The 27,069-nt window shown below is 40.7% G+C and overlaps 1 protein-coding gene across 2 annotated transcripts in view; it reads left to right on the top strand.

Annotated features, from left to right (window-relative positions):
- The window catches only part of GAREM1 (GRB2 associated regulator of MAPK1 subtype 1), a 193,774-nt gene that overhangs the window by 67,207 nt on the left and 99,498 nt on the right, over nt 1-27,069 (top strand). For both annotated transcript variants that reach the window (XM_039254434.1, XM_039254433.1), the window contains exon 2: nt 4,229-4,369. In XM_039254434.1, the coding sequence (XP_039110365.1) occupies nt 4,229-4,369 (141 nt within the window). The remainder of the gene's footprint in view (nt 1-4,228; nt 4,370-27,069) is intronic.

Raw genomic sequence — 27,069 nt, 5'->3', positions numbered from 1 at the left:
GGATGGGCAGAGAGAGGGGGAGATACAGACACTGAAACAGGCTCCAGGCTCTGAGCTGGCAGCACAGAGCCCGACGCAGGGCTCAAACTCACAATCCATGAGATCATGACCTGCTCTGAAGTCAGATGCTCAATGACTGAGGCACCCCTGTATAGACCAATTTCAAAAGGAAAAAAATGCCTATAATTCCTGTATTGTTAAATTATTTTTATTATGCCATTTAAATATACATAAATATTAAAATATCAGTCTCAGTTCCTCTTGCTCTGTGCTCTAAAAGAAACTTATAATTCAGCATAGAATATCTGCAAAATTACAAAACCACTGCAGTTTAAATGAAAAATATTAGGATTCATATCGGGAATACCTTCATGAAGGTGGCATTTGAGTTGTTCTTTGAAGAATGTGTATGATACTAGTGAGTACATGAGGATTGGGAGATATGGCTCAGGCCAAGGAAAGAAAGTGAGAGGGCGCAGGTGGCTGAGACGGCACCATGTGTGTGGCACAGAGAAAAGGTCCTTTGGGCTTTAGTGTATGGCATGAGGATATAGGTCTTCTTTTCTGATGATCTCCAATATTCTGATGATCTACAGTCATGAGAACCTGGAGTATTGACCCAAGGAATTCAGGCCACATTCTGTATGAATGAGAACCACTAAAGGCAGATGTAAGTAGACAAATCAGTCCAATGAACCGTGCTGTATTCTTGGAAATTTTATCTTCTACAATATTTAAATAACTTGAAAGAGTGAAAAACAGGTGATTGAAAACCCAGCCAAGAGGTCAATTCCATGAGGGCAAGTGTTTGGTTCAATATTGTATCTCCAGGTTCTAGAACATAGCTGGTCCTCAGTATGTGTTTGTTGGATGAATGTAGGATGGCTGAATGAATAACACGGGGACATCCAGGTAGAAGAGTGTAGAAGACAAAGCCTGGACAAAGAGCTCTGCATGCAAGCTGGTAACTGAGAGCATGCATTTGCGAGTTGTCCATAACTAATCCAATCCCTGCAGGGTGTGTCAGATTGTGAAGGAGAGAGAAAGGGTGAACAGGTTAAGGGTGGAACCTTGACTAACTCCTACAGTTACAGCTAGTGTATAAAAGTGGGGGAAACCATGAAGATAACAAGGTGAGCTCAGAAAGGTCCATCAGGACCTCATAGAGGCCCACCAGGCAAAGGAGGAGAATTTGTGCATATCCAGCGTATAAGTACTTATTTATAATTTTTAATTTGTTTTTTTTAGTCAGACTTTGAAGGATTCATGGATTCTAGTTTTCCTAGAATTATTCCTAAAATAATCCTAACTCTAATATTTCCTAAATTATTCCTAGAATAATTTAAACAGGTGTGTAAGATTAATGTCAAGGGGATCAAGGTCCAACCAGGCAAGTTAAGCATATCCCAGAAGCATGCTAGATGTAGGGAAATTTCAGGATGGCATAAACATATTTTGGAATTTAACACACATTTCTTTTAGACTTCTTGTTACTACATCTTTGAGCTAAATATATGTTTTAGCATGTTATATATAGTACTTAAGCAACAGGATAATTATGTCACCAAAATGTTTACTTTATGAATTCATTTAATGTAGTGCCTCTATTCGTGGCCTACCCTAGGATGTTGTAAGTGATTGTATTAAGTTTTATTTCTAGACAATTTTTTGAAACTTATTTTGCATAAAGCAGGCACATGGTTCAGTTGTTAAAAAAATAAAAAAGACATAAGCTCAAAAGCAGGCCCTTGTTTCATACCTACTTGATAGCTTCGAAAATCATTCTGAATCCTCTTGACAGAGTGTTTACTACATCAGCTAGCGGTAGGATTTAACATTAAATTTTCATTTTGATTAACTTGACTGCAGTTGTTTCTTGGCTGCTTCTTTAGAGCCAACTGTGGAATAAAATTAAAAGTTTTATGATATAACAGTTTTAGTTGCAGAAAATGACATTTTTCCTTTTTCCCTGAATGATGGTGTGTTTTCCCTGTGAGTTTCCTGCATTTACCCCATGGTTCTGGTTTTTCCCATCTCTGATCCAGCTTCGATAGTATTTGCCAGATTAATTTTCCTAAAGCCGAGTTTTGGCCATTCTCTTCTCCCAGATCCTTCTTTGACTCCCCATTGCCTCCCTCCTTTCTGAGCGCAGCTCACCCATGAAGGAAGGACCAGCCCAAATGCTGTATATTCCTCTTGACATTTTCTTGATCTTCTCTGCTAAAGTCCCTGTATTCAGTCCAGATTTCTCATTTCTCTTGCATAGCACTCAGCATGTCCTACCTTACATAAGATTACTTGTGAATACATCTCACTAAGAGAATGTCAGCTTCTTGAATGCAGGGACCAAGCTGCCTTTACATTTGTGCCCACTCCTCCATTGCTTTGTGCAGGAAAGATCCCCCCATAAATGTCTGACAGTCATCTGATTGTACACATTAAATATGTGCAGTTCTTTGTCTATTAGGTATCCCTCAAGCTGTTTTTAGAAAAAGCTAAACAAATAAGCAGAGACATGTCTGTTGTGTAAATGAATGAAAAAATATCTTAAAATGATAACCGTGCGAAACTCCTTTCTCATATACAGTAGTCCTGAGTCTCTTACCCTTTATTTTTCTGTTTCCCATAGCACCATTCACTTTCTAATGAACTCATAATTTAATTATTCATTTTTGTTGCTGATACTGTCTTCCTCCTTCCATGGATCTCAAGCATCCTGGGTGGCAGGGATCTCTGTTTTGTTCACAGATATTTCCCAGGTACTGGGAATAGGTTGAATAAATGAGTGAGACTTGGAGCTGAGGGTCCATTTCTCCCTGTTTTTGGAATTACCGTCGGCAGTTTTCAAGGCAAAAGTCTGTGTGGTGTTGAAAGAACAGCGAGAGAGGGAGAAGGACCCCAAAGTCAGTTTCTGCTACAAAGTGATAGGCAAGTTTCCTGACTTGCTCTGAAGGTCATTTCCTCACCTGTAAGGGGATAACATGACCTAAATTAGAAGGTTTTTATAGGGATTAAATTCTAGGGAGATACAGCTTACAGTAAATAAAATTAGCAGCTGATGTTTCTTGACCACTCCTAACATAATGTGACAGATTTGGTGCTACACATTTTCCATGTCTTTCACTGTGTATCTTCATAACCACTTTGTGAAGCAGGAGAGTTCACCCAAGACAGCACAGTGGGGAGGGGCAGAGCTATGACTAGACCAGATCTGTTGGGCTTCAGGGCCTGTGCTTATAATGCCTGCCTGAAGTCTATGTGTCCTTCCCACCTGCCTGACTCCTGCTGGGGAGCCCCAAGGGTGGCCATATGATTGCTTCTTTGGAGTAGCAGTTCCAGATCTTTCTTTCCTGCCCTAACATGTTTGAGGGAGACACAAAGGGCTCATAAGTATCACTAGCCTCCTCGGGTGGTGTCTTTATGAACCCAAAGTGAGAGGGGCAGGGGAATCTGGTTTGGGAAGGTCCCTCTGTTGAACTGGACCTTCTCATTCCTACGAGGGTACCTTTGATGGATTTCAAATGCTAAAAATGTACCTCAGAAAATATAAAAATGAAAAATAATTTCATTTGCATGCTGTAAAGCTTCATTATTTTTAATTGATTGGGAAGTTTGGTAGGGGGCCAGAGAGAAATGGCAAACACAAAATTTAAAAGGAGTTACTGGCATTTAATTTCAAATACTATTTCAACAGAAAAATAGGTGTATTATGTATTTTGGTAGTTGTATTTTAATGATTAAGAGCATAAGCTTTAGAACCAGTCCGACGTAGCTCCCAATCCTCACTTTTCTGCTTATTAAGCTTGTGAACTTAGACATATCATTTAACATTCTGAATCTTGGTTTTTCCCATATGTAGAGAGGGAACAATATCTACTCCATAATACTATTCTATCACGTGATATAATATGTGCAAAGCATCTAAGTGCCTAACACTCTGTTGACTTACTAAATGTTTTATTATCCTTGAGTACCATCATTGAGATCCAATGAGGTTTTGAAAATATCTTTGCAGATAAGTGGGAAACAGTTTTATGGAATCCTGTGTACAATTGTCACCTTGTCGTGGAATGCCTCCGTATTGCCAATTCAGAAGCGAGCTTATGTCATCTTGGGGTGAACTCTGAAGTTCTGCAATAGTGTAGTTTTAACCAATGAACTTTCACTGCAGAGTATGGGGTAAGCAGATGTTAATTCTAAGTTTCTTCTATGAAATTATCTTTTCTAGGAGAATGCATAGAAGGGCTGAGGGAAAATGACTACCTTCTGATTCATTCGTGCCGTCAGTGGACCACTATCACTGCCCACAGCCTGGAGGAGGGGCACTACGTCATTGGGCCAAAGATCGAGATTCCAGTACATTATGCAGGTAAAACTTCTCTCGGGGGATGAGGAAAGGCAGAAGAAGGGGACTTGAATATGCTAACTTTTTCCTCCACAGCGAGAAAATAGGACTTGTCTATAAACTAGAATATCAAAGACTTTTTGTGGTTATTTTATCTATCAGTGAAAGCTCAGTTTCATTTTGTCATAGGTACTTCTAATCAACAGATGTGGTTACATGTGGATTCTTAATCAGTTATTTATAAAATGAGACTTTTACAAACACAAAGCATGTCTCCATGGTCTTGGAGTGGCAGTAAGTGTGTGTAGACAGCCTCTGAACTCCAGTGTCTCTGAGTGGCCCTGGGTACACCTGAAATGTTGCTTTTGTGACTGGCTTTATGAGATGCTGTTTCACATATGAGCATTGTGGTCTGGCTTTAAAAATACTGGATTGGAAGTTCATATACCTGGACATGTCCCTCTTTGCAGTGAGGCATTTAGATACCAGCAGCTAAGATGACCTCCGTACTTTTGTTAAAATCAGTGTGAGGGCTGCCTTTTCGCCTCCCTTTGAATACAGTTTGGTTCAACAATGCCATTTAGCTTTCATGGAGTATGTTCTCTGTGCCAGCACTGTCTAGGAGTTTAGGATACATGTAGTGGCTTGAATACATTTTCAGTAGTGCTGTCTTATAAATGCAGTATAAAAAAGCCAAATATGTTATCCTATACTTGTATCTGCGGCTTACAGTTCATTATATAAAGGATCTTGATTTTTGTCCCTCTGTAATTGTCCAGTTTTTCAAATTCTGTAGAATAGTTTCAACAGTTACTTCTAAATTGTGCAGCACTAGACTGCCTTTTTGTTTTTTGAGGGAAACCTCTACAATGTCCAGAGAGATTCCTATCAGGAAAAGGGACCTTGTAGTAGTCCCACTGTCTAGAAAGGCAGCAAATGGTAAGTGTTCAGTATTTATTGAGTAAATGAATAGTTTGTCTCCCTTTTTTATTCCTAGGAGTCTTCAGTTGCCAGTATGACCTCGGGATTACTCGGCTTCTCAAATACTCTTATTTAAAAAATATATGTAAGAAAGAATTTCTCTAGCCTGAATCTTCATCCCCTAGAACTTCATTTCCTGATCATAATAGTAACCTTCATGGAAAAAGGAGGAACACAGAGCAGGAGAAAGTACTACAGCTGTGAGATTGGGAGCCAGGCCAAAGGGACAGAGACAAGACCATCCCTCTAGGCTGCCCACTCTCTCCTGCCAAGGGTACCCCCACAGGTGGGATCCATGCTATTTCTTGGAAGCCCAAACTCCTGGTCTTTTGTGGAAAACTGAAAAGGAAGGTATAAGATTGTGCTTCATCACATATACAGTTTGAGCTAATGTGCACATTCTTCTCGTAGTAGATTGAGTGTTAGTCTTTCCCCTGACCCCACTGTGAAGAGCCCATCAAAGCAGTCTTCGCCAAGGAGTGCTTGCATTTGGTCCTTGACTCAAACCTCCTTAGAGACTCTGAACTGCCACCAGACTCCTTGGCTTGTTTCTCCAAGCTGGGTCTAATCTGCTTCTCCAGACTTCGTTTTTCTACTCTGAAGAGTGAACCTTCCATCTAGCTAGATTAGTCCCTTCACTGTTTCCTGGGCATACTGGGGACGTTTCTCAATTTATACCATTCCCCAGCCAAAGTTGGCCTTCCTCAGCCTTGACTTTATCAGAGCCTGTTTGTGCATCAGGAGGGCGTGGGCATCCCTACTGTCCCTGTATGGTCTCCACGTTTCTTGTGTATCACATTCATTGGGCACATGCCCCCCGTCTTCATCCAGTTACCTTTTCCTAGACACACACATATCCGTACTCACCAGTTGAGACTATACTTTCTTCAACAAGTGAGACCAATTCTTTTTTTTTTCTTTTAACTTTAAAAAAAAAAATTTAGGGGTGCCTGGGTGGCTAAGTCGGTTGGGCTTCCAACTTCAGCTCAGGTCACGATCTCACGGTTCATGGGTTTGAGCCCCGTGTTGGGCTCTGTGCTGACAGCCAGCTCAGAGCCTGGAGCTTGCTTCAGATTCTGTCTCTCTCTCTCTCTCTCTCTCTCTCTGACCCTCCCCTGCTCACGCTGTCTCTCTCTCTCTCTCTCAGAAATAAATAAAATGTTAAAAAAAATTTTTTAATTAATTCCAGCATAGTTAATATACTGTTATATTAGTTTCAGGTGTACAATATAATGATTCAGCAATTCCATATATTACTCAGTGCTCATCAAGTTAAGTATAGTCTTAATTCCCTTCACCTATTTTACCCATTCCTCCACCCACCTCCCCTTTGGTAACTGTTTATTCTCTATAGTTAAGGCAGTGAAACCAACTCTTTTTTTTTCCTTAAGTTTATTTATTTATTTTGAGAGAGAGTGTGAGCAGGAAAGGGACAGAGAGGGAGAGAGAGGATCCCAAGCAGGCTCTGCACTGTCATCACAGACCCCAAAGTAGGGCTTAAACTCACAAACTGCCAGATCATGACCTGAGCGGAAATCAAGAGTTGGACACTTAACTGACTAAGCCACCCAGGCACCCCAAGACAGTGAAACCAATTCTAAAAATCCTTTGTGAATCTTTTGGATCCATACACAAAAGGTACAGTTCTTTATGGCTGGAGAGGCTTGATCTGGGGATCTCGTACATGGCTACACATTGAAATCACCTGGAGAGCTTTAAAAATGACCAGTGCCCAGTCCCATCTCCGGGGGTTCCTGCTTCAGTTGGTTGTGAGTGTGGGTTGGGCATCAGGATTTTGAATTATGTGGTTAAATTATGCAGCCAAGGTTGGGACTTCTTGTCCTGGGGTGGGCATTCACGGTGTCAGAAGAAAAGATTTCCCCAAGTATTTGTAAATGTTTTGAACGTTTTTTTTTTAATTAACAGCCATTCAGCTTCCACTGGAAGATGAAAGATAGGGTATGTTCAACAGTTCACTCTTTGTCTGTAAGGAAGATGATAGTACACTTAACTGGGGAACCAGGCACCAGAGGGAAGGTGGGTGGGTGACGGATGAGATAGGTGATGGAGATTAAGGAGTGCGCTTGTCGTGATGAGCACAGGGTGATGTTGAGTCACTCTGTTGTACACATGAAACTAATATAACATTGTGTGTTAACTGTACTGGAATTAAGCTAAAAACCTAATTTAAAAAAGAAAATGATACTTTTTTAAATGAAAACTTGAGGTGCTGAGACTACAAGGAAACATGAACTCTAAGATCATACCACTTTACACGAAAGGAAAGAAAATATATTAAAGGGGGAAAAAAAACCTTGAAGTAGGAGTGTCTTAGTTCAGGCTGCTGTAACAAATACCACAGATGGGGCCGAGTGTAAACAGTTCAGTTCTCCCAGTTCTGGAGGCAGGAAAGATCCAGTGTCTGGTGAGGGTTGTTTCCTCGTTTGTAGGTGGTAGTCTTCTTGCTGTGTCCTCTCTTGGTGGAGTGAAAATTCCACCATCTGTCTCCTGCCTCTTCTGATAAGGGCACCATTCCTATTCATGAGGATTACTTGGTGATTACTAGGACATTTGAAAGGAGGAGTCCTTCTCTAAATCACCCCACCCCCATCCTTGTGCAGCTGTTGATTTCTGTCTGATTTGGTTTTTACCATGAAGGTGACAAAATGGCACATTTCTGATTTAATTCCAGTGTTCCTCTTCCTTCTCTTTTCTCCTTCTCCTTCTTTCTCCTTCTGACAGATGGAGAGAGGAAGAGCACAAGCAGAGAAGAGGGGCAGATGGAAGGAGGCAGAGAGAGAGAATCTTAAGCAGGCTCCATGCTCAGTGCAGAGCCTGACATAGGGCTCGATCCCACAACTTGGATCATGACCTGAGCAAAGATCAAGAGTTGGTTGCTTAACCAACTGAGCCACCCAGGCACCCCCACTGGTACTTCCTCTACTTGTTAGTTGTCTTTCTCCCATTTATTTATTTACTTACTTACTTATTATGGATTTTTAGTTCATTCAGTGGGTTATAATACATTCCTTATTTATTTTGGTGTTCAAATTGTCCTAAATTTAGCCATTTGGCTACAGCTAACCCATGTATCTCTCTGAAATGCCCCCTTCATCTTTTCAAGCATGTACTTATTTTCTGGCCTATATAGCAGCCATTCTTTTCAGTCAGTTTGCTCTTTATTCGAGGCCATTGCACTGTCCTGTTCCAGGCATTCCTCCTCACATTGTGTAAATAGTGTTCTTTGAAGTTGTGCAGTGCATGGCCTGGGCAGCTGTATGCAGCTCTATTCACATATTCTGGAATATAATAAAACTCAGCATTTTAAGGAAATCACAATTCAGAGTACCTTTCTCATACCCTTCATCAGAAATTTTTATGAAATTCTTCATGTGGAAAGAAATAATTTCATAAAACTGAGAAAAGATAAATATGAGTTGAACTCCTCAGAACGGCACTATGATATGGTGGTAAGGAGAATTGCCTTATTCTGAATTCTAAAATTATTAGATGTGCTTTGGGGAAAAAACAGAGACCTCCCTCATCCTGGCAAAATAAGTTTTTGATTTTGGATAAGAAAGAGTTTTTTTGGTATAACCAACAATTGATTCCAAGACAGAGAATGTGTTCAGTCAGCATCACATATTTTGCTAACAACAGAGAAACCACTCAAAAATTGGCATAGTGTTTAGAAAAGCGGATTGCTGCTTTCACACAAGTTTTATTCAGAAGGCATCACAAATAAATTGTATCTAAACTTTCTAACCTCTCCCTGCTCCCAAAAGGGCGAAGATTTCCGAAGGAACATGCAATGCAGGACTCAGAATTTTTCTGTGTTCTCAGACCGTGTAAACTACTGTTGGGCATTTACCAGAGCCTGCCCATTCGCTCTGCTTGTGCCCCTACCCCTTTCACTGCCCTGTCTCCCCACACATACTAAACCAAAAAACACATCTATTCCAAAAAAATTTTTTTTAAACCTACTGCAACTTCATTATAGCCAAGATTTTCTAAAGATGGATGAGTTTCACTTTACAGTTCAGGTTTCTGATCATCAGATTTCTTTGCCTCTGTAGCTTGGAGTGGTCAGTCAAGCAGACGCAAGTTGATTACTGCTGAAGCTCGTACCTCAGGATTCCTTATGTATGCTGAGCCGCTCTAGAGCATTAAACCAAATTTAGTACTCACAATTTGATATTTTTTCCCTTTAAAACTAATATAAACCTCAGGCTCCACAAAAACCTGGATATGCCATTGCCTCTGGAATTTAATTTACCTTCCTAAGGCTCCGAGTTTCCAACCTGTAGAAAGGAGATTTACTTAGAAAATGTCACGAGGATTCTTTGTGATCTAATGTGTGTAAATGACTCAGCACTGTGCCTGGCACATAACGAGTACCAAATAAACGTTACCTCCTCATTATCACCTGTCTCATGAAAGCCGACCCAGAATAGCTGTCTGTAAAGGCAAAGCTTTGAGAAACCAAATGGATCAGAAAGTGACGTATCTGTGTGTCTCTCTGGCCCACCAGTTTGAGAAGTAGTAGGATTCTGACAGGGTTTAGGAAAATAAAATCATTTGGTGGAATGCTTGCTGTCATCATGGGTGAACAGATTGCTACTTGAACATAAGCATCAGAGATAAACTGCAGCCACATTTTGCTTCTATTTTTAAATTCTCATCCTCCTGCAAATCCGGTGAATCTATAACAAGCAAAAATGATCTCATTACTTCCTTACTAGCTACAATATGTACAGAAATAAGTGACACCGGAGCGCAAGGTTGGTATAAGGTTTGCTTATGAAGTCTGCAGGGCTCTTACTCAGCAAGCACCTGGGTTTCTATCAGCAATGCCCCTGTTTTTAAAAATGTGGGTGTGCAGTCTGTCTCTCAGGCAAAATTATAGTAATGTGGTATCTACATAACCTTGGAGTGTAATTACTGAACAAAAGGAAATGTCGAAACAAGCTAATTTTATTCTCCTGGGTTGCAAGTTTAATTAGCATGAATCATCCGTTTACAAAAGTAACTACTAGCATTGAACAACACTGTGTGTACTTTCTGCGTTACAGGAGATAAAGCTTATGGGTTAAAATGAGAATAACCAAACTTTCTTTTAAAATGACCTATAGACTAATATAAGAGTATAACAAGGAACATTATCCCACCTGGTTTTGCCAGTCATAAATATTAGATTTATTTATACTTAAGAAATAGCCACTTTTCATATTTGAATCTTCAGATGATAGTTAGAAATTACTAAAATTCATTTAGTGCTAACCGTTTTTCTAGACACTTTGTTAACTCAACATTTTACTTTGATTTCTTTATGGAACTGTCACAACAAACCCAAGAGATAGGTTCTATTATTATCTGCATTTTTCACAAGTACAAATTGAAGTTCAAAGACGGTAAGTTACCTTATCACACCTACTAAGTGTGATTTGAACCCCAGGGTATGTGGCTCCAGATCTTGCTTCCCTCACTTCTGTTGCCTGGAAAGTGCTAGAAGGCACTGTCCACACATAAGGCATTCTGACCATTGTACACGAGAGAGCTATTCGAATCAGCCAGTAAGGGGGTGCCTGGGTGGCTCAGTTAAGCGTCTGACTCTTGATCTCAGCTCAGATCATGATCTCAGAGTTTGTGAGACTGAGCCCCACACCAGCCTCTACGATGACAGTGCAAGCCTGCTTGGGATTCTGTCTTTCCCTCTGTCTCTGCCCTTCTCCCTGTGACCCCGGTGCATGTGCACACGCTCTCTCTCAAAATAAATTACCTTAGAGAGAGAGAGAGAGAGAATAAGCCAGTAAGGTGAAGAATGCTTTCACTTTCCTCTCCTTCCATACACAATTCACCAAGTGTATTCTGACTCTAAGGTAAAATTAAGTAAATATATATTTATCTTGACCTTTTCCAGATTTATAAGTCATCTACAAGCAGGTGACATTCCCATCTCTGGATAAATTACCAGGAAGAAGCAAAGTCAGAAGAGCTTCCTAGGGAGCCCTTTGGACTTGGAGAGGGCGATGCATGGGACCCTGCTTGGAACAGCAAAGTTGAGGCCTGGGAAAAGCATATTTTAAATGTGGATAAGGAAATTGTCAGTCTCCAAATGGTGGGTCTCAGTGAATAAGAGCAAGGCAATTAGATAACAAAAGGGGAGTAAAAATGAGTGGAAGATAAAAGTAAGCTTGGAGCAATTACTCTTGTCAAGAGGTGATACAAAGAAGCCTAGAGGACATAAAGGCAAAAAATTTCTAAGACTCATTTTTAAGAATAATGGAGTCTGAAGAATCTTTCTAGGCTAGGAGGAATGAATCAGAAGAGAAAAGAGGAGGAGGTAGAATATTTCAATAATATAGTAGCCTAGTATCTAGGAAATTGTCATTGCCATTTTTTTCCCCTTGAAAGGTGTTTGTTCCCTCTTTCCCTCTCTTTCTTCAGGAAAGACGTTGTAGCTGTTATAACCTAGATTTATAGTAGGAAGTTAGGAGGATTTATCTTCTACACTTTGGCATTTACCCTGACACTTGAACCCAAAGCAAGGGTAAAGAAATCATGTAAGCATCTACCTTTGGTAAAAGCATGACTCAACCATTGTCACCATCCTTTGGTATAGCTTTCTGGTCTCTCTTCTGAATGCTTCAGAACAATAACCCCAAGAAATTTGAGTAAGAGTGATCTTTGTGATGAGATGACATTAGGGAACCATTTTGATTTTGTTATGGGTGATACTAGTTTTATAGGTATGAAGAAAATGTCTTTGTTTCTTAGAGGTGCATACTGAAATACTTAGGGGAAATGTGATTATAATTTATAAAATACTTCGGAAAAAACAAACAGATAAAAATAGATGAATGTAAGACAAGCTGGTAAACTTGTTAAATTTTGGCGAAGGATAGATGGGGTGTTCATTATCCTAATTTTCTATGTTTGGAAATTTTTATATTAAAAAAAAAGGGGGACCTTGACTTACCAACCAGCACCAAAGTTAATCATAATATAAAACTCTTAAGTGGTATTCTCACCAAACTACTCTGCCTCAATCCTGGAGTCTTATTTATAGTCGTAAGTAATTTCTGTCGGAGTGAAAGTTCACCATTCCCTGAGTGGTTTTTTTCCACTATTGAGTGTTTGTGGAAACAACCCAGTGAAAGGTGAACTCAGGAAGAAATGATTCCATTTTCACAGCATGGTAGCACCATCCAGTGAGTGGCTTCCTGAGGGGAAAGGATTGCTCTCAGCAGGGGCTAGCTTCCAGGGGTACCCTAGTTGGTGATAGTGATTTAAGTAAAAGGGCAAAAGGGATGTGCGTACTATTTGGGAAGAAAGGAAAAATATTTTATTAGTTTCTTCTTAAGAGCCTTATGGGAGATAGGGAAAGGGAAAATGTGTGAGCAATTTCAGTGGAGAGCTATTTGGTGTCTTACCATGTGGCTTCTCTTAATCTATAAACGCTAGTAAAATGACTTTAATAAAACCTTGAGAATCCCTCGATTGCTATTTTCACATTTTAGCCTGTTTACTCTCCTAATAAATCATACACTGACTCTACTAACAGAAAATCTAGGATCAAAAAAATAAAAAAACTCAGGCACAAAACTGGGATGGTGTTTAGGGTTTAAAACTTCTAGACTGCTGTTTTCTACATTTTTTCTACTTGTATCTTGATACTGAATGGAAAGTTGGTACCTGAATGGGATACCTCCAGTTCAAGTATAACTTAACCTATGAGATAATGCGATTAACATCAGGTGGAAAGTTTGAACAAGTTGCTCAAACCACACTGTTAATGGAGTGTTTATGACATGGGTGGGATGGACTAGTCTCACTTCATAATTTGATTTCCATGTTGGATTTGTACCTCTAAATGAGTACAGATCTTTTTTAAAAGGTGACCTTTTGAAAGGTTCCTTTTCAACTTTTAGGAATTGTTTTGAGTGTTGTTTTTTTTTAAACTTTGTGGAGAGCAGACTTAATAATCTTATGTTCCAAAACTGATTGGAGTGTTGGTAAAACTTCCTGAAGTCACTCTTCTCTGTTGCTTAGAACTGAAATCACTTACCTTTTGGACTCCCTCTCCATGAGGTTGTTTGCTGGCCTTCTGTTAAACTGCTTCCCCATCTGTCATCAGGCATCCTCAACACAGAAAAACAGTGAACTGCATGGACCAGCTTTTCTGACATTTAGGGCAAGAGGAGAGATGATTCAGACACATCCATGTGTGTTTTTAATGAAGTCTACATTAGCAGGGCCTCCAACTTGTTAGGACTGGTTTATAGAACATCATGGGGTTTGTCCCCAAGAGTGAGTCAAGCCAGTGAATGAGCATGAGACAAGCAAAATAAACACAGAGCTTTTATTTTCTTGGTGTTAGAAATCATTGTAGGTAGGGGCGGCTGGGTGGCTCAGTCGATTGAGTGTCCAACTTTGGCGCAGGTCATGTTCTCACAGTTCGTGAGTTCGATCCTCATGTCGGGCTCCGTGCTGACTGCTCAGAGCCTGGAGCCTGCTTCAGATTCTGTGTCTCCCTCTATTTCTGCCCCTCCCTCACTCACCCTCTGTCTCTCTCTCTCACTCTCTGAAAAATAAACGTTAAAAAATTAAAAAAGAAATCATCTTAGTAAATGGAAATGCTGTGGGTACATAAACACTTGAAATATTCTGTGAGTTTAATACTTGGCGGCAATTTTTTCCTTACAGCCCTTCACACCATTTCATCATCTTGGCTTTCTTACTTCTATAATTCTATAAGCTAGTCATCTTGGGTGGGAATTTTAGTCTTTGTCCACCCCTTTATCCCTCAAGTTAGTGTGTGTCGCGTCTTATGGATGCTGTCTCTACAGTCCCTGTCAAGGCTGCTCTCGTTTCCCAGCTATCCTCACTGGGTCTCACCTGCTCCGAAGACCCAAAAGTCTCATCTCTTCCTCCAGTCAGTCTTAGGTGCTCTTGCCAGGTTATTGTTCCTCCATCGTGCCTCTGTTGCTTGACCGCTGGCCAGGACTTTCAGTGGCATCCCTATGTGGATGCAGACTCTTACATAACACAGAGCCTTTCTGAGACATGGCATCCATTGGACTCAGGACACTACCATCCACTAGGCACCACACCAGGTGCCAGATCCCCTTGCTGTTTCTAGTACTTTGAAGGCTTGCCCATCAGAGTCACCACCCAGCTGTGAAATTCTGCATCAAACACCACCTTCCTCAAGATGCTTTTCCACACCGGGTATATAGATAAGGGACCTCCTCTTCCTTCCACTTTGGAATCCTTATAATAGTTGCGTGCCCAAGAGTGTTTTTGTCTTGCCCTTATTGTCCTCTCTGCTGATGGCTTCTTGAGGACAGTCCTGGCTGTCATATCACAAGCTTGAAAATTTCAGGGGCTGAACTAAATATTTGACCTAACTGGAATGGATTCATCTTTAAAGGACAAACGTTTTCATCAGGTTGACCAAAGATACTGGAGAGCTGGTCTCGTCTCATATTCCCTTGGAGCAGGCGGATAGAACTCTAAGCCCCTACGTGGTTATACGAAGACAGTAAGCAATTGTCCTACTAGAAACAAGCGATTGATGATGGGCTATTGAGTAAGGGGAGAGCCATGCTATCTGGGAGTGGCAGGTGAGGGCCTTCACATGAACCTGGGAGAAAAGGACATTCTGGACATATCAGCTTGAACAAAGGTTTGGATTGTGGTCAAGAGTGAAAGTGATTTCAAGGCTTTGTGGGAAGAGGGAAAAGGAGTATTTAGGGAATAAGGTTAGAACAGGTGGTAACAGGATTTGAGTTTTAGGGTGAATATCGAGAACTGTCACTTCTGTGTCTGGGGAGCACTCACATACTCTGTGTTTCTAAAAGATTCCAGGAGGCTGCCTCCTCCCCCACTTCACCACCTCCCCCACTGATCCAGTAAGAAGGATGAGAAGGTGAGAGAAAACCAGATAAGGAAGTTGTTGAAATAGACCTGATGAAAGATAATGAAGCCCTGAAAGAGGCTGGGGGAAATGCTGATGAGCCAGAAGTTGATACCTAGATCCAGGGAACAAGATAAAAGGAGAAACATAATTCTGAGATTTTGGGGGGGGTTGGGGAGAGGGTCCCCTTTCTAAGGAAACAGACTTCTTAAATTTTTTGATCTCCCAGGCATCGGCATTTGGTCGTGCACACTTTTTCTTAATAGTTTTATTTCTGTTGTTCTCTTTTTTGCTAAAACACCCTTTTTCCTTAAAATAAGTGTTGGCAACAACAACAAAAAATCTTTCAGGTTCTTCCTAAAAATAAAGAGAGCAGGAAGATAAAGATTTGGGACCTTCTAGCAGAAGTTTCTCATCATCTCAGGTGCTGGGCCCCCAGATGGGGGATAATCTCTTACCCTTTTAGTTCTGATGCCAAATACAGCAGAGAAAATTCCACAGAAAGTACGTTTGGAGTAAGAGATCAGATGATAGGGGAAAAAAAGATGTACAGAAACCTCAGCCTTGAAAAGATCGATACCATACAGATTTAATAGTTTTGCCTATATTTGGCAATCCTTGCCTACATCCAAAAGGAATTCTCTGCTCTGAGTGTTAAAAGCTGGGAAATTGTGATGAATTGAATAAAATAGTCCGGTCATATATTTTCAATACCATAATAAAGAAATTCCTCTGTGGAGGAGAGTATGTGTATTGTAGGTTGACTTGTTAAGATCAAAACCTCTGTTACGGGATCTATCACAGTCCTTAATAACTGTTACTTCTTTAAGGAGACAAATGGTATATTTTCTTTCTTTAATGTAGACCAGTGGTTCTCAACCAAATTTGAGCAAGCAAGTCGCTCAACCAGGTAGAGAGTTTGCACCCACTTCTCCATCTCTGGACATATGACAATGGGTGAGAGAGAGAGATGGGATAGAGAGAGACATGTTTGGTTGTCGCACTGAGAGGAGGGAAGCCACTATAATCTGGAGGTGGACACTAAGGATGCCACAGAACAGTGTGCAGTACACAGGATAGCCGCCATCACAGAGCTCTCAGCCCAAAATGTCAGTGAGGTCCAGATGGAGAAACCCAGCAGTCGTTAGTCTTAGTATTATTTTTATTACTGGTAATCAGTATCAAAAGTTCTCACTGTATGAACAGAAGTTGTCAGACAGACGTTGTCTAGAAAGCCAGTATTGGAGTTAATTTTTAACACATAGCGTACCGTTGCCCAGAGTAAAATTAAAAAAAAAAAAAAAAGTTAAATGCTTTGTGAATAGACATTACTTTCTGCACACAGTGCATCAGACCAACAGCAACTATGTGTGTCATGGCAGAAAAATTCAGGGGGCAGCAAAGGAGCAATCCCATCAGTTGCAGAGCTTTGTTTATCTTCCACACCACCCTGGCTCTTTCCTTCTTTTATATTAAAAGAGGGTATATCTGTAAATGCCTGGAGTAAACAGAGTTCAAACAACATTGTAAAACCTGGTCTTCCTGGGGCACCTGGGTGGCTTAGTCGGTTAAGCGTCCGACTTTCGCTTAGGTCATGATCTCGCGGTTCGTGGGTTCGAGCCCCGCGTCAGGCTCTGTGCTGACTGCCAGCTCAGAGCCTGGAGCCAGTTTCAGAGTCTGTATCTCCCTCTGTCTCTGACCCTCCCCTGCTCACGCTGTCTCTCTCTCTCTCCTAGAAATAAATAAAAAATATAAAAAAAAAAAAAACAAACCTGGTCTTCCTGCTTTAGATTGCAGTGTGCATCCACATAGTGTATGGTCCTTAAAATGCTGTTGAAACTGGGCGCTTGCGTGGTTCAGTTGGTTAAGCATCTGACTTTTGATTTTGGCTCAGGTCATGATCTCACAGTTGGTGGGATCTCACAGTTTGTGGGATTTGGGCTCCCTGCTGACAGCACAAAGCCTGCTTGGGATTCATTCTCTCTCTCTCTCCCTCCCCATCTCTTTCTCTCTCCCTCCTTCCCTCCTCTCTTCTCTTCCCCACCTGTGTTCACTCACACATGTGCTCTATGAAAATAAATACATAAAACTTAAAAAAATAGAGTAAATAAATGCTGATGAAATTAAGAATTTAACATGATATATCTGTGTGGAGTCAAAATCTGGGGGCCCGTCTCCCAAACTCTCTAAATGGAAATGTATCACCATTTTTCTTTTATTTCTCTATCTTCCCCCTTCTCAACATTTTAACGACAGCATTTTCTTTTTACGTTCCAGCAGCACATGGAGACAGATCTAGGCAGGAGACCTTGAAGCCGTGTTGTTGGAGCAGGTCTGTGTCTCCACAGATTGGAGATTGACTGAATAACTGAATACCTACTACAAGCTGGGCCATGTAGAGAGAGGAGGGAGCATTGTGGCCCGTAGGCCCCACAACAGTGAGCACACAGGGGCACCCACGGTGTGGTTGTTGGGCCAGGGCACCATACATTTAATCATAGAAACTGTCCCTTTCTCCATGAGGAGACCAAGGCTTTGGGATCTTAGCCAAGGTCCTACATTCAGTAGGTGAAGTTGAGATTCAAACCCAAAGCCATCAGCCTGGGAAGCCTGAGCACTCAACCTGCCTCCTGCCATTGTGTGTAGATCACAGATTTCTTCTGAACCTTCTGGATTTGGATGTGTCTTGTCAGCAGTGAGCTTACTCCCGTTATATTGTATTTGTGTTTTAGAGATAACTCTTTGGCAGCAAGTGGTGGGTGGCCCTTTGTGACTAGCAAATTGCATAAGGAAGGTGGAAATAGCAAATAATACGTTCCATTGTTCTTTGGGACTGCACCGAAGTCTCCCAGGCAGGCTGGGTGAATCACGAAGAGGATATAATCTCAGGTATGAGAAAGCATTTCAAATGAGGCTGTAATTGTTCTTTTTGTGTTTTTCTCGTTCCTTTACCTTTAACCAAGCTTCTTGTCAGGTAGCAAACCCACACTGTTCGCCTCATCTACTCTCTTCCTCCTGCCTGTCTAGCAGGAAAAGCTCACGGATTTGAGGGCTTTTTGTTCCTCTCTCCCCCCTGGAGCATCATGTGGAACTGTCTTCTGTGTGTCCCCGAGGCATCAACTGGCTGGGGAAATAGTGGTCCTTTCGTGTGAGCAAAACCCCATGTCTGGATTAATAGGGCAGACAGCTACAGAAACTTAAAGAATAAAGACATTTAAACTGAACTATGGAGTTCTTGGCACATATAACCTCACTTCACCTCCATCCTGCTCTCTTCCTGAATTCACACATATTCACATGTTGTTATGGTAGTGACTGAGTAGCCTTTTCTGTGAAGTGATAGAGGGAACGCCAGATCATGCATTTTACCTGTTGCTGAACTATTAAGAAATTAGCTTCTCTTTGGGCACCTGGGTGGTTCAGTCAGTTGAGCATCCAACTTCAGCTCAGGTCATGATCTCACAGTTCATGAGTTCGACCCCCACATCGGGCTCTCTGCTGACAACTCAGCCTGGAGCTTGCTTCACATTCTGTGCCTCCCTCTCTCTCTCTCTGCCCCTCACCCTCTTGCGCTCTCTCGCTCTCTCTCTCTCAGAGATCAGCAAACATTAAAAAAGTTTAAAAAAGAAAGTATCTTCTCTTTGATGTTATCATTCCCAACTCGGGTGTTGCTGTTGATTGGAATGATACCCACTTGATGCTGGTGTCCAGTCACCCCTGGACCGCTGTCTTCACGCTTCACCAGCCAGACAGTGCCACACTGTGGCTCAGTAGTCACACTAGACCTTGAATGACATGGGCTCCAAGATGCTGAGGTGGCAGGAACCACTGTGGATCAGCTCTGTGATTCCTGGCAGACTCGAGTTTATCACTTCCTTCCTGGTGGCAAAAACAGCAGTATGGAAGCAGGAACGGGATGAGGGTTTCCACTTTCACATCTCTTGTGGCTGTTTTAGTCTTTGTTGGCTGCTCTGACAAAGTACCACACACAGTATGGCTTATAGGCAACAAAAATTTATTTCTCACAGTTCTGGAGGCTGAGAAGTCTAAGATCTTTGTGCCAGGTTGTGGCGAAGGCACTTGGTGGAAAGGGCTCAGGAGCTCCAAGGGATCTCTTATAAGAGAATGAGACCCCATTCATGAGGGTCCCATCTTCATGGCCTCAGCACCTCCCAAAGGCCCTACTTTCTAATACCAGCACGTTGGTCTTAGGATTTTAATGAATTTGGGGGAGCGGAGGGAGATCTCACATTTAGTTCATAGCCCTGGCCTGACAACTTGTAACTTTACCTCCAACTAGAGTACATAGTGTACCAAAATAGCAATGTAGAAAGGTGGTTCACTGACCTGGTTCAACTGATCTTTTATATAGGTTACCTAAACTCTCTGTGCCTCCATTTCGTCACTTATAAAACAGGGGTTTATTTACTTCCTGTGAGGCCCAAATGAGCATATATATGCAACTAACAAGTTTTGAAGAACATCTGGTACATCCTGAGTATCTCTCTGTGTGAGTGGTTCCTGCTGCTGCTGCTGCTGTTACTTTGTAGTTGATATAGTTAGACAAAAAGGAAACAAGATTCCCAAGATTGGAAAGGAAGAGGGAAATATCTTACGATTGTCTTGCTAGGAAATCCCAGTAAATCAACTGAACCAAAGGTTTATAATTAATAGCAGCATTTAGTGGTCAAGTATAAGATTAGGTTATAAAAATCCATACTATTTCTAATATTTGAGAAATAACCAAGTGGAAAATGTATTTTTTGCAAAGTAGTACAGAACAGCCCCAGAACACATTATCGTTTCCATTGTAACAGCTCTTTGCCTGATCTAAATGAAGGTTTAAGGTTAAGCCTTGAAATGTTAACACATCCATTATTCAGTAAGACAAGTGATTCTTGGTTAACATGTGAAAACATGTTAAATGTTACATATAGATTTGTTTTAATATTTAAAATGTCCTTCCTACCATTACCCAAAGGATCTCATTCATAGATTTCTAACAAATACCTATTTTTAGATACCCTGATAAGTTTGTGCCATTCTTTTAATTCAGCCATTTGCCTGAACATGGTGAGGTATGAGACCATTTTTTCAGATCATTATCCAGATTTTTTTTAAAATTCCATTAAGTACATGTAGACCCTTATAGAAACTAAGGTTCTTGGCAATCCATGTATGGCTACACAGTGGTGACTATGGCCTTACTCTGGGATGGCCATATTAAGTCAGTACTGAATCTTAACAAAATCTATTTGATCATTTTTCGAAAAAGTACATGTAAATTGAATTGAAGAGCCGGACGTATACCACAGATCTTCACTGGAGAATCAATTCTAAATCACTGGATCTAACCATTGCCTTTAATAAATGATTTCCAGTTTGACCATCTATACGGGTAGGCAGGATATTTAGCATGATTATGCTGTGCCTACAGAAAACCTAACTGACGGGAAGTATTACTCCGCTTGGCAGCTTTTGAATAGATTGGGTTTCCCAAGTGATTCTTGACTCAGTTTAACTGGTCTGATTGAGTAAGATAGGGAGGTAACCCAAACTTAGACAGCCGTGTGAAAAAATGCATATAGTTTAAGATTTGCAGTCTCACCAGTGTTTAAAATTGCTCTTTCCAGGCACCTGGGTGGCTCAGTTGATTGAGGATCTGATCGATTTGAGCTCAGGTCATGATCTCATGATTCGTGAGTTCAAGCCGTGCGTCCGGCTCTGTGCTGACAATGTGGATCCTGCTTGGGATTCTGTCTCCTTCTCCGCCCCTCTCTTCCTCCCCCCCCTCAAAACTAATTAATTAATTAATCAAGCAATCAATTAATTATAAATAAAAATAGAATAGCTCTTTCAAGTGTGCAGACTCTTGGGTGGCTGTGTGGAGTGCTGTGGATTTTAAAGTTGGGGTCAGAAGTCCTAGATTCTAGTGCTTACCTTTAATTTACAACACTGATCTGTAACATCAAAAAAGTATCTTTATCCTTTCTCAGGTCCCAAATTTTAAAGAGTGATAATAATATTTATGATATTAAATGTATTGCATATAAAAGCTTTGCAAACTGCAATGAACTATACTTTTACAAAGCATTACTTTTTATAGATCTAGATTTTCCTGGTTTTCATGTACTTAGCACCTTCTTTAGGAAAAATGGGTTTCTTTTGTGCTTAGAATAAATGGTACCTGATTTTGAAGCCCTTCAAAATGCCCTCACCTCAAATGCCTTTGTTGGGAGGAAGGCTTCTTTTTGTTAAGTCTCATAGCATTCTGGCACTTCAGTATATACAATGCCTCTTAACTGTGTCTGCTACTTTATTATAAGCTCTTAAATACAGTAGTTCATTTTTTTTTTTTTTTGCATTCTTCATCAACCCTTGTAGTATTCCAGGTACACAGTAGATGTTTACATGATTGAACAAATGAATACGTGAATAAGTACTAGATTGCTACATGTCTTATCTACCATTTAGAGTTGTTCTCAAAGGCACATATTTTACAAAAATTTTTCTTTTTAGAATCATTCAGGTATTTTTCTTTCATCTTTCATCCTTTACTTTTTTGTCTTCCCTTATCAGGATATATGATTTATTTGTGTGTGTGTGTGTGTGTGTATACGTTATATATATATATATTTCTTCAGAGGTACTGCTTAAAACCAATGCTCAGTTTACTTTTGTTAGAGGTATACTGCTTTGCTTGAATATTAAGAAAGAGTCTAGCATAAAGTGAGTGTTATTAGTTCATTTTACTTGGAGGTAGAACATTATCATATGGACATGTACAAACAAGGGAAATATCATTTGCAGGAAAGGTGGAGAGTTAAGTCATTGATCTAACAATACATAAACTTTTATTTAGAAAACCAACCTGCAAATTAAAGAAGCACTCTAATTATTGTACAGAGCAAAAAGTAGAGTGGTGTGTAATAACTGAACACTGTACAAAAATGGCCAAATGTCTAGAAAAGATGACCATGTGACTTCCCTGTAGCTTCAGCAGAGTGTCATCTTTCTGACATCTACTTGAATGTTTCTTGTGCCTTTTTTAAAAGTTTGATTATTTATTTATTTTGAGAGAGAGAGTGAGCGAGCACGAGCTGAAGAAGGACAGAGAGAGAATCTCAGTGTCAGCCTCAGAGTCACAAACCGTGAGATCATGACCTGAGCTGAGATCAAGAGTCGCAGGTGCCCCCTTATGTCTTTTAAGATCATGTTTGAAACATTTGATAGGAAATTTGTAGTGTGAACACTGAGTTCATATTCTTCAGCAGAAGCTGAAGCATTTCATGTATAAGAACTCAAACGAGGGGCACCTGGGTGGCTCAGTCAGTTAGGCGTCCGACTTCGGCTCAGGTCATGATCTCACGATTTGTGAGTTTGGGCCCCTCATTGGGCTCTGTGCTGACAACTAGCTCAGAGCCTTGAGCCTGCTTCATATTCTGCCTCTGACCCTCCCCTGCTCATGCTGTATCTCTCTCTCTGAAATAAATAAAAAACATTAAAAAAAAAAAAAAAGAACTCAAACGAATCTCATCTCTGTTATTGATGAAAGCAGCTGAAATCACACATTTGGTTTAAGCAAGTCAGTGTATTAGCAAAATGAAATCATTGAGCACATTCTCCATCAATCACAAACACTGTGTTTTCATAGTTTATTTAGGGTGAATCCCAGTGGTATCATTTTCGTGTTCATTTTTCTAGAAATTCTTGTCTGCAGTTTTATAAGGCCTTGAAGACTAATTTACAAAAGTAATTATAAGAGACTTCCCATAAATGGATACCACTGACAGTAAATCTGATCCACTTTAAAGCAGATGATGGAAAATTACCAGGTTCTTCTATCTCTGAAGGTTGAAAAACAGGACAACACATAGTGACCGACCTTAGCAATCTTATGGAAATACTTGTGGGCAGCGAGAGCGTATTCTATGTTTCACCTGTTCCATTCTGGTGTCGTCTTCTGGATGTCTTAGTTTCAGGTGTCTTTATTTGTAAAGGTATATACCCTGAAGACCTGAAAATTCATGTTGTCACTGTTTCTTGTCAGAGTTGTCTTTTCCTGCAGAAAATGTGCAGGAAGAGAAAAATATAGGTCTATTTTTCATTCTAATCTGACCAAACCAGAAGATGATATCAAGTACTTGTTACCTGAAGAGAGAAAGCTTAGTTTATGTTTTACACCATTTTCCACTTGTGTCTGTGAGTGAAGGTAGGTGAGGGACATGGTACCTGTGTTTGATGTTCCCTGAGTTCTGTGAACTCCACCAGGGAGAATAGGAAGTAATGTGCCCAACAGGAAGTGCCTGTGATCCACTGTCTGCTTCAATTCATGTCCCCTCCCCCGAGAACATGTTGCTTTGGGCTTTGAGTTCCACCCAGTCTTCTTCTTGTCTGCTGTATCCCAGGGTTCAATTGACCTCACTAATACCTATCTCTGTTCCATGGTGGTAGAAAGGAATGCCCTCTCCCCACAAATGGAACCTAGTTTTTACTTACATAGATAAAATGCCCTTTTATTAAAACATGTCCAGAAAGAGTTGAGTTTTGACAGTATAAATAAGAAACAGTATTATCTTCCAAGTTGATAGAGCAATTTTGTGTGTCTCCTCCAGCTAGGCTATTTGATGGTTTGGTTTTTCATTCTCTAATTAAAAGCAAAAATTCAGATATTTATCTACTGTTAATGGAGATGTACCATTCATTAATGCTCTTAAATCTTTGTGCTGTATAGACTAAGGAGAGTGATTAATACAGGAAGCTTTATCAGACCTGTTCCTTCTAATAACCGCTAGGAAAACTTCTACGGGAGGGAAATTGGCATGGGAACAGTGAACGTAGGAGGGAGAGAGGACAGAGCTCTAACCAAAATGAAACTGCTTGGAGGCTATGTCCTGTGTGCTAAAAACCGGCTTAGCACTCAGCTTTCTGTAGTAACGACCCATGTCCTGCTTTCTTCTCTGGAAGTCCTTGGGGGCTACCTTTTTTCATGTTCTAATTCTGACCTCTTGCCCCATTTCCTGGTAGAATAGAACCCAAGCCAAATCCAGTGGCTATTCAGCCAACTGGGCCAGTTTAACCAGTATTCCCAGCTTTGTTGACATTGCAACACCACAGCAGAGAGCTCTGTGTGTTATTCTTTTTCGTCATGGTGAGACAGAGGCAGGTGTGGAGGCTTCACAGGGTGGAACTTGCCCTCTCTGATGACTCACTGGGTGTCACTCTTTGGGTGTATATTATCGGTACCCTCTTGCTAGGAGGTTGTTTGCCCACAGAGTTAGAGCTCCTAGGGCACTCCTCCTAAGATTGTATCTTTAATCCCCTGGAAACATTCCAAGTGGGTAATGGCTCGCTATCTTCTAAAAATCAATAGGATTGGGTGTGTCCGTTTCCTATGTTTCTCAGAAGTAAGGAACACTTGTTTTGTCAAAGGGTAGAGTGCGTCACATAGAGGACTTGCGTTTTGATTTAGCAGGGAGACTACTTCCTTTTGTGTGTATGTTGGTGATTCTCATAACTTAAAGGGTGGTTTAAGTATAAAGATATAATTTGTTTCATCAGTACTAATCTTGTCGACAATATTCTTTGTGTCTGCATTATTCTGTGTATATATGTGTGTGCATGTATGTTTATAAATATTTTACATATACTTATACACACACCTATAGGTGCCCACAGAGGGATGTATGAAAGGCTGGTTACCAATATGTCAGTATTGGCCATCTCTAGGTGGTGAGGTACCAACTGATTTTAAAAAACAAACCAATACAAACCCTTCCTTTAAAACCCTGTATCTCTGTCTAATTCTCCTCCACCAAGCATCTCTACCCCTCATCTCTTATTTACCGCATAACTCGTTGTGCTCTGGTTTGTGTTCTCATAACTTTATTGAAATGGCTTTTACGAAGGTCCTTAGTGTATCCTACTTTCTACTTATTGGACATTTTCCAGTCCTTTCATTGCTGGACATATTCTACCACTACCATTGTTTGTTTCGCTCTTTGGAATTCTGGACCTCCAGGCCGCCAGGAGCTCCCGGCTCCTCTCCGAGCTCTCACTCTCAGCCCCGCCCACACCTGGTACCTGGTGTCGCCCATAGTGCCATCCTGGCCCAGTCTTCTCCTTCCCTGACATTTGTCTTGAGGAGCATCTCCATTAACTGGCCCTTAAACCTGCTCTTTTTCCTGTATCCTGTTTGGTAACACCACCACTCAAGCCAGAAATTTGGTAGTCTGCCCACGACCTCATCCCCTACATCCTGCAAATCCACTGATTCTATCTACTCTGCATATCAAGTGTATCCTTAAATAATTCCTGCTGCCCTCATTCAAACCCTCTTCCTTTTTCATTTATAGTGGCCTTTGAACTGCCTCCAGTTTTGTTGCCCCAAATTTGCCACCCACATAGTAGCCAGAAAGGTCATTGGTATTTAAAACACACAAGGTACCCCGTGATGTGGTGTAATTAATCAGGAAGATATTTTTTTTTTTTTAATATTTTTATTTATTTCTAGGAGAGAGAGAGAGAGACAGCGTGAGCAGGGGAGGGTCAGAGAGAGAGGGAGACACAGACTCTGAAACAGGCTCCAGGCTCTGAGCTGGCAGTCAGCACAGAGCCCGACGCGGGGCTCGAACCCACGAACCGTGAGATCATGACCTAAGCGAAAGTCGGACGCTAAACCGACTAAGCCACCCAGGCGCCCCTAATCAGGAAGATATTAAATAAGAAAGGAATGATACCTGACCCAACACCCACCCCCACAAAAAATTTTATGTTTTCAGCTGAAAGCTTTGTTTATCAACAGCCATACACTTAACCATTGCCATTTTAAAAGACTATGTAGGCTTCGTAAATATATATATTTAACCTGCAACAAATAACATTGTCAGCAAAGTACCTCTCTCTCGGTTAGTGCTGAAAGTGGAAGAGTTCCACATCTGTAAGCTGGTCAGGTCAAAAAAAATTCTCTACAAGGCCAGTTTTGAACTACCTTTTTTTTAAAGTATAAAAATATTTAAAAAGTGTATATATAAAGTTTACATATATATGTGCTTAACAAATTACATACTTCAAGTAATTTGGATCATTGTTTAAATTGATGATGTGAAAGCCATTCTACATCTTGTAAAGAAGCATATCACCCAGAAATGTGAATATACTTTCGGAATTAGTTTTTGCCTTTCACTCACTCATTATCAGGATTTCTGATAACTTTCAGCTATGCTGGAATATAGTCATCCCTAAAGCTTATTTGTTGGAAAGGCAGTATAATAAAAGTAACATTCAAATGCCTGTGCTGATCTGTCTTCACTGAGAACAGTGGCATAGGTGTACCATTCAGATCTGATGCAGACTAATTGTCCACCTTCTGAAAAGACAGTTACTGCATTTTATGTTGAATCCCCAAGCCGATTTTTCTTGGTCGGCTATATTTAAATGAAAGTGCTGAGCAATGCCTTTTCTCTGTGTAATGTCACTGTTACTTATTATTGTTGGGGAGCTAGGTTTCTCAGATTCTTGATCAAAATGCAGAGTCTCTTTTGGAAAAGCCACATTCATATTGTGTGTGCATATGTCGGAGAGAGGAAAAGGAAGGGAAAGGAGGAGGGGAAGTGGAGAGGAGTATGGGAAAGGAGGAGAAAATATGACCAGGAATGAGTTAGCAAGGTAACTAGGGCAGGGTTGGGAAGGGTCTTTATGAATCCACTTCCGTTCATTAAAATGAATAATTTAATCATTTGGTACTTAGCATCAGGGTCTGTAGACATTTTATGGCCTTAATATATAAAAGACAATGTTCCTGCAATCGAGAGGTTAAGGCAGA

This window comes from Hyaena hyaena, unplaced genomic scaffold (genome assembly GCF_003009895.1).
Source record: "Hyaena hyaena isolate Hyena2069 unplaced genomic scaffold, ASM300989v1 scaffold_490, whole genome shotgun sequence".
NCBI classification, from domain to species: Eukaryota; Metazoa; Chordata; class Mammalia; order Carnivora; family Hyaenidae; genus Hyaena; species Hyaena hyaena.
This window is presented reverse-complemented; position numbering and strand designations above follow the sequence as displayed.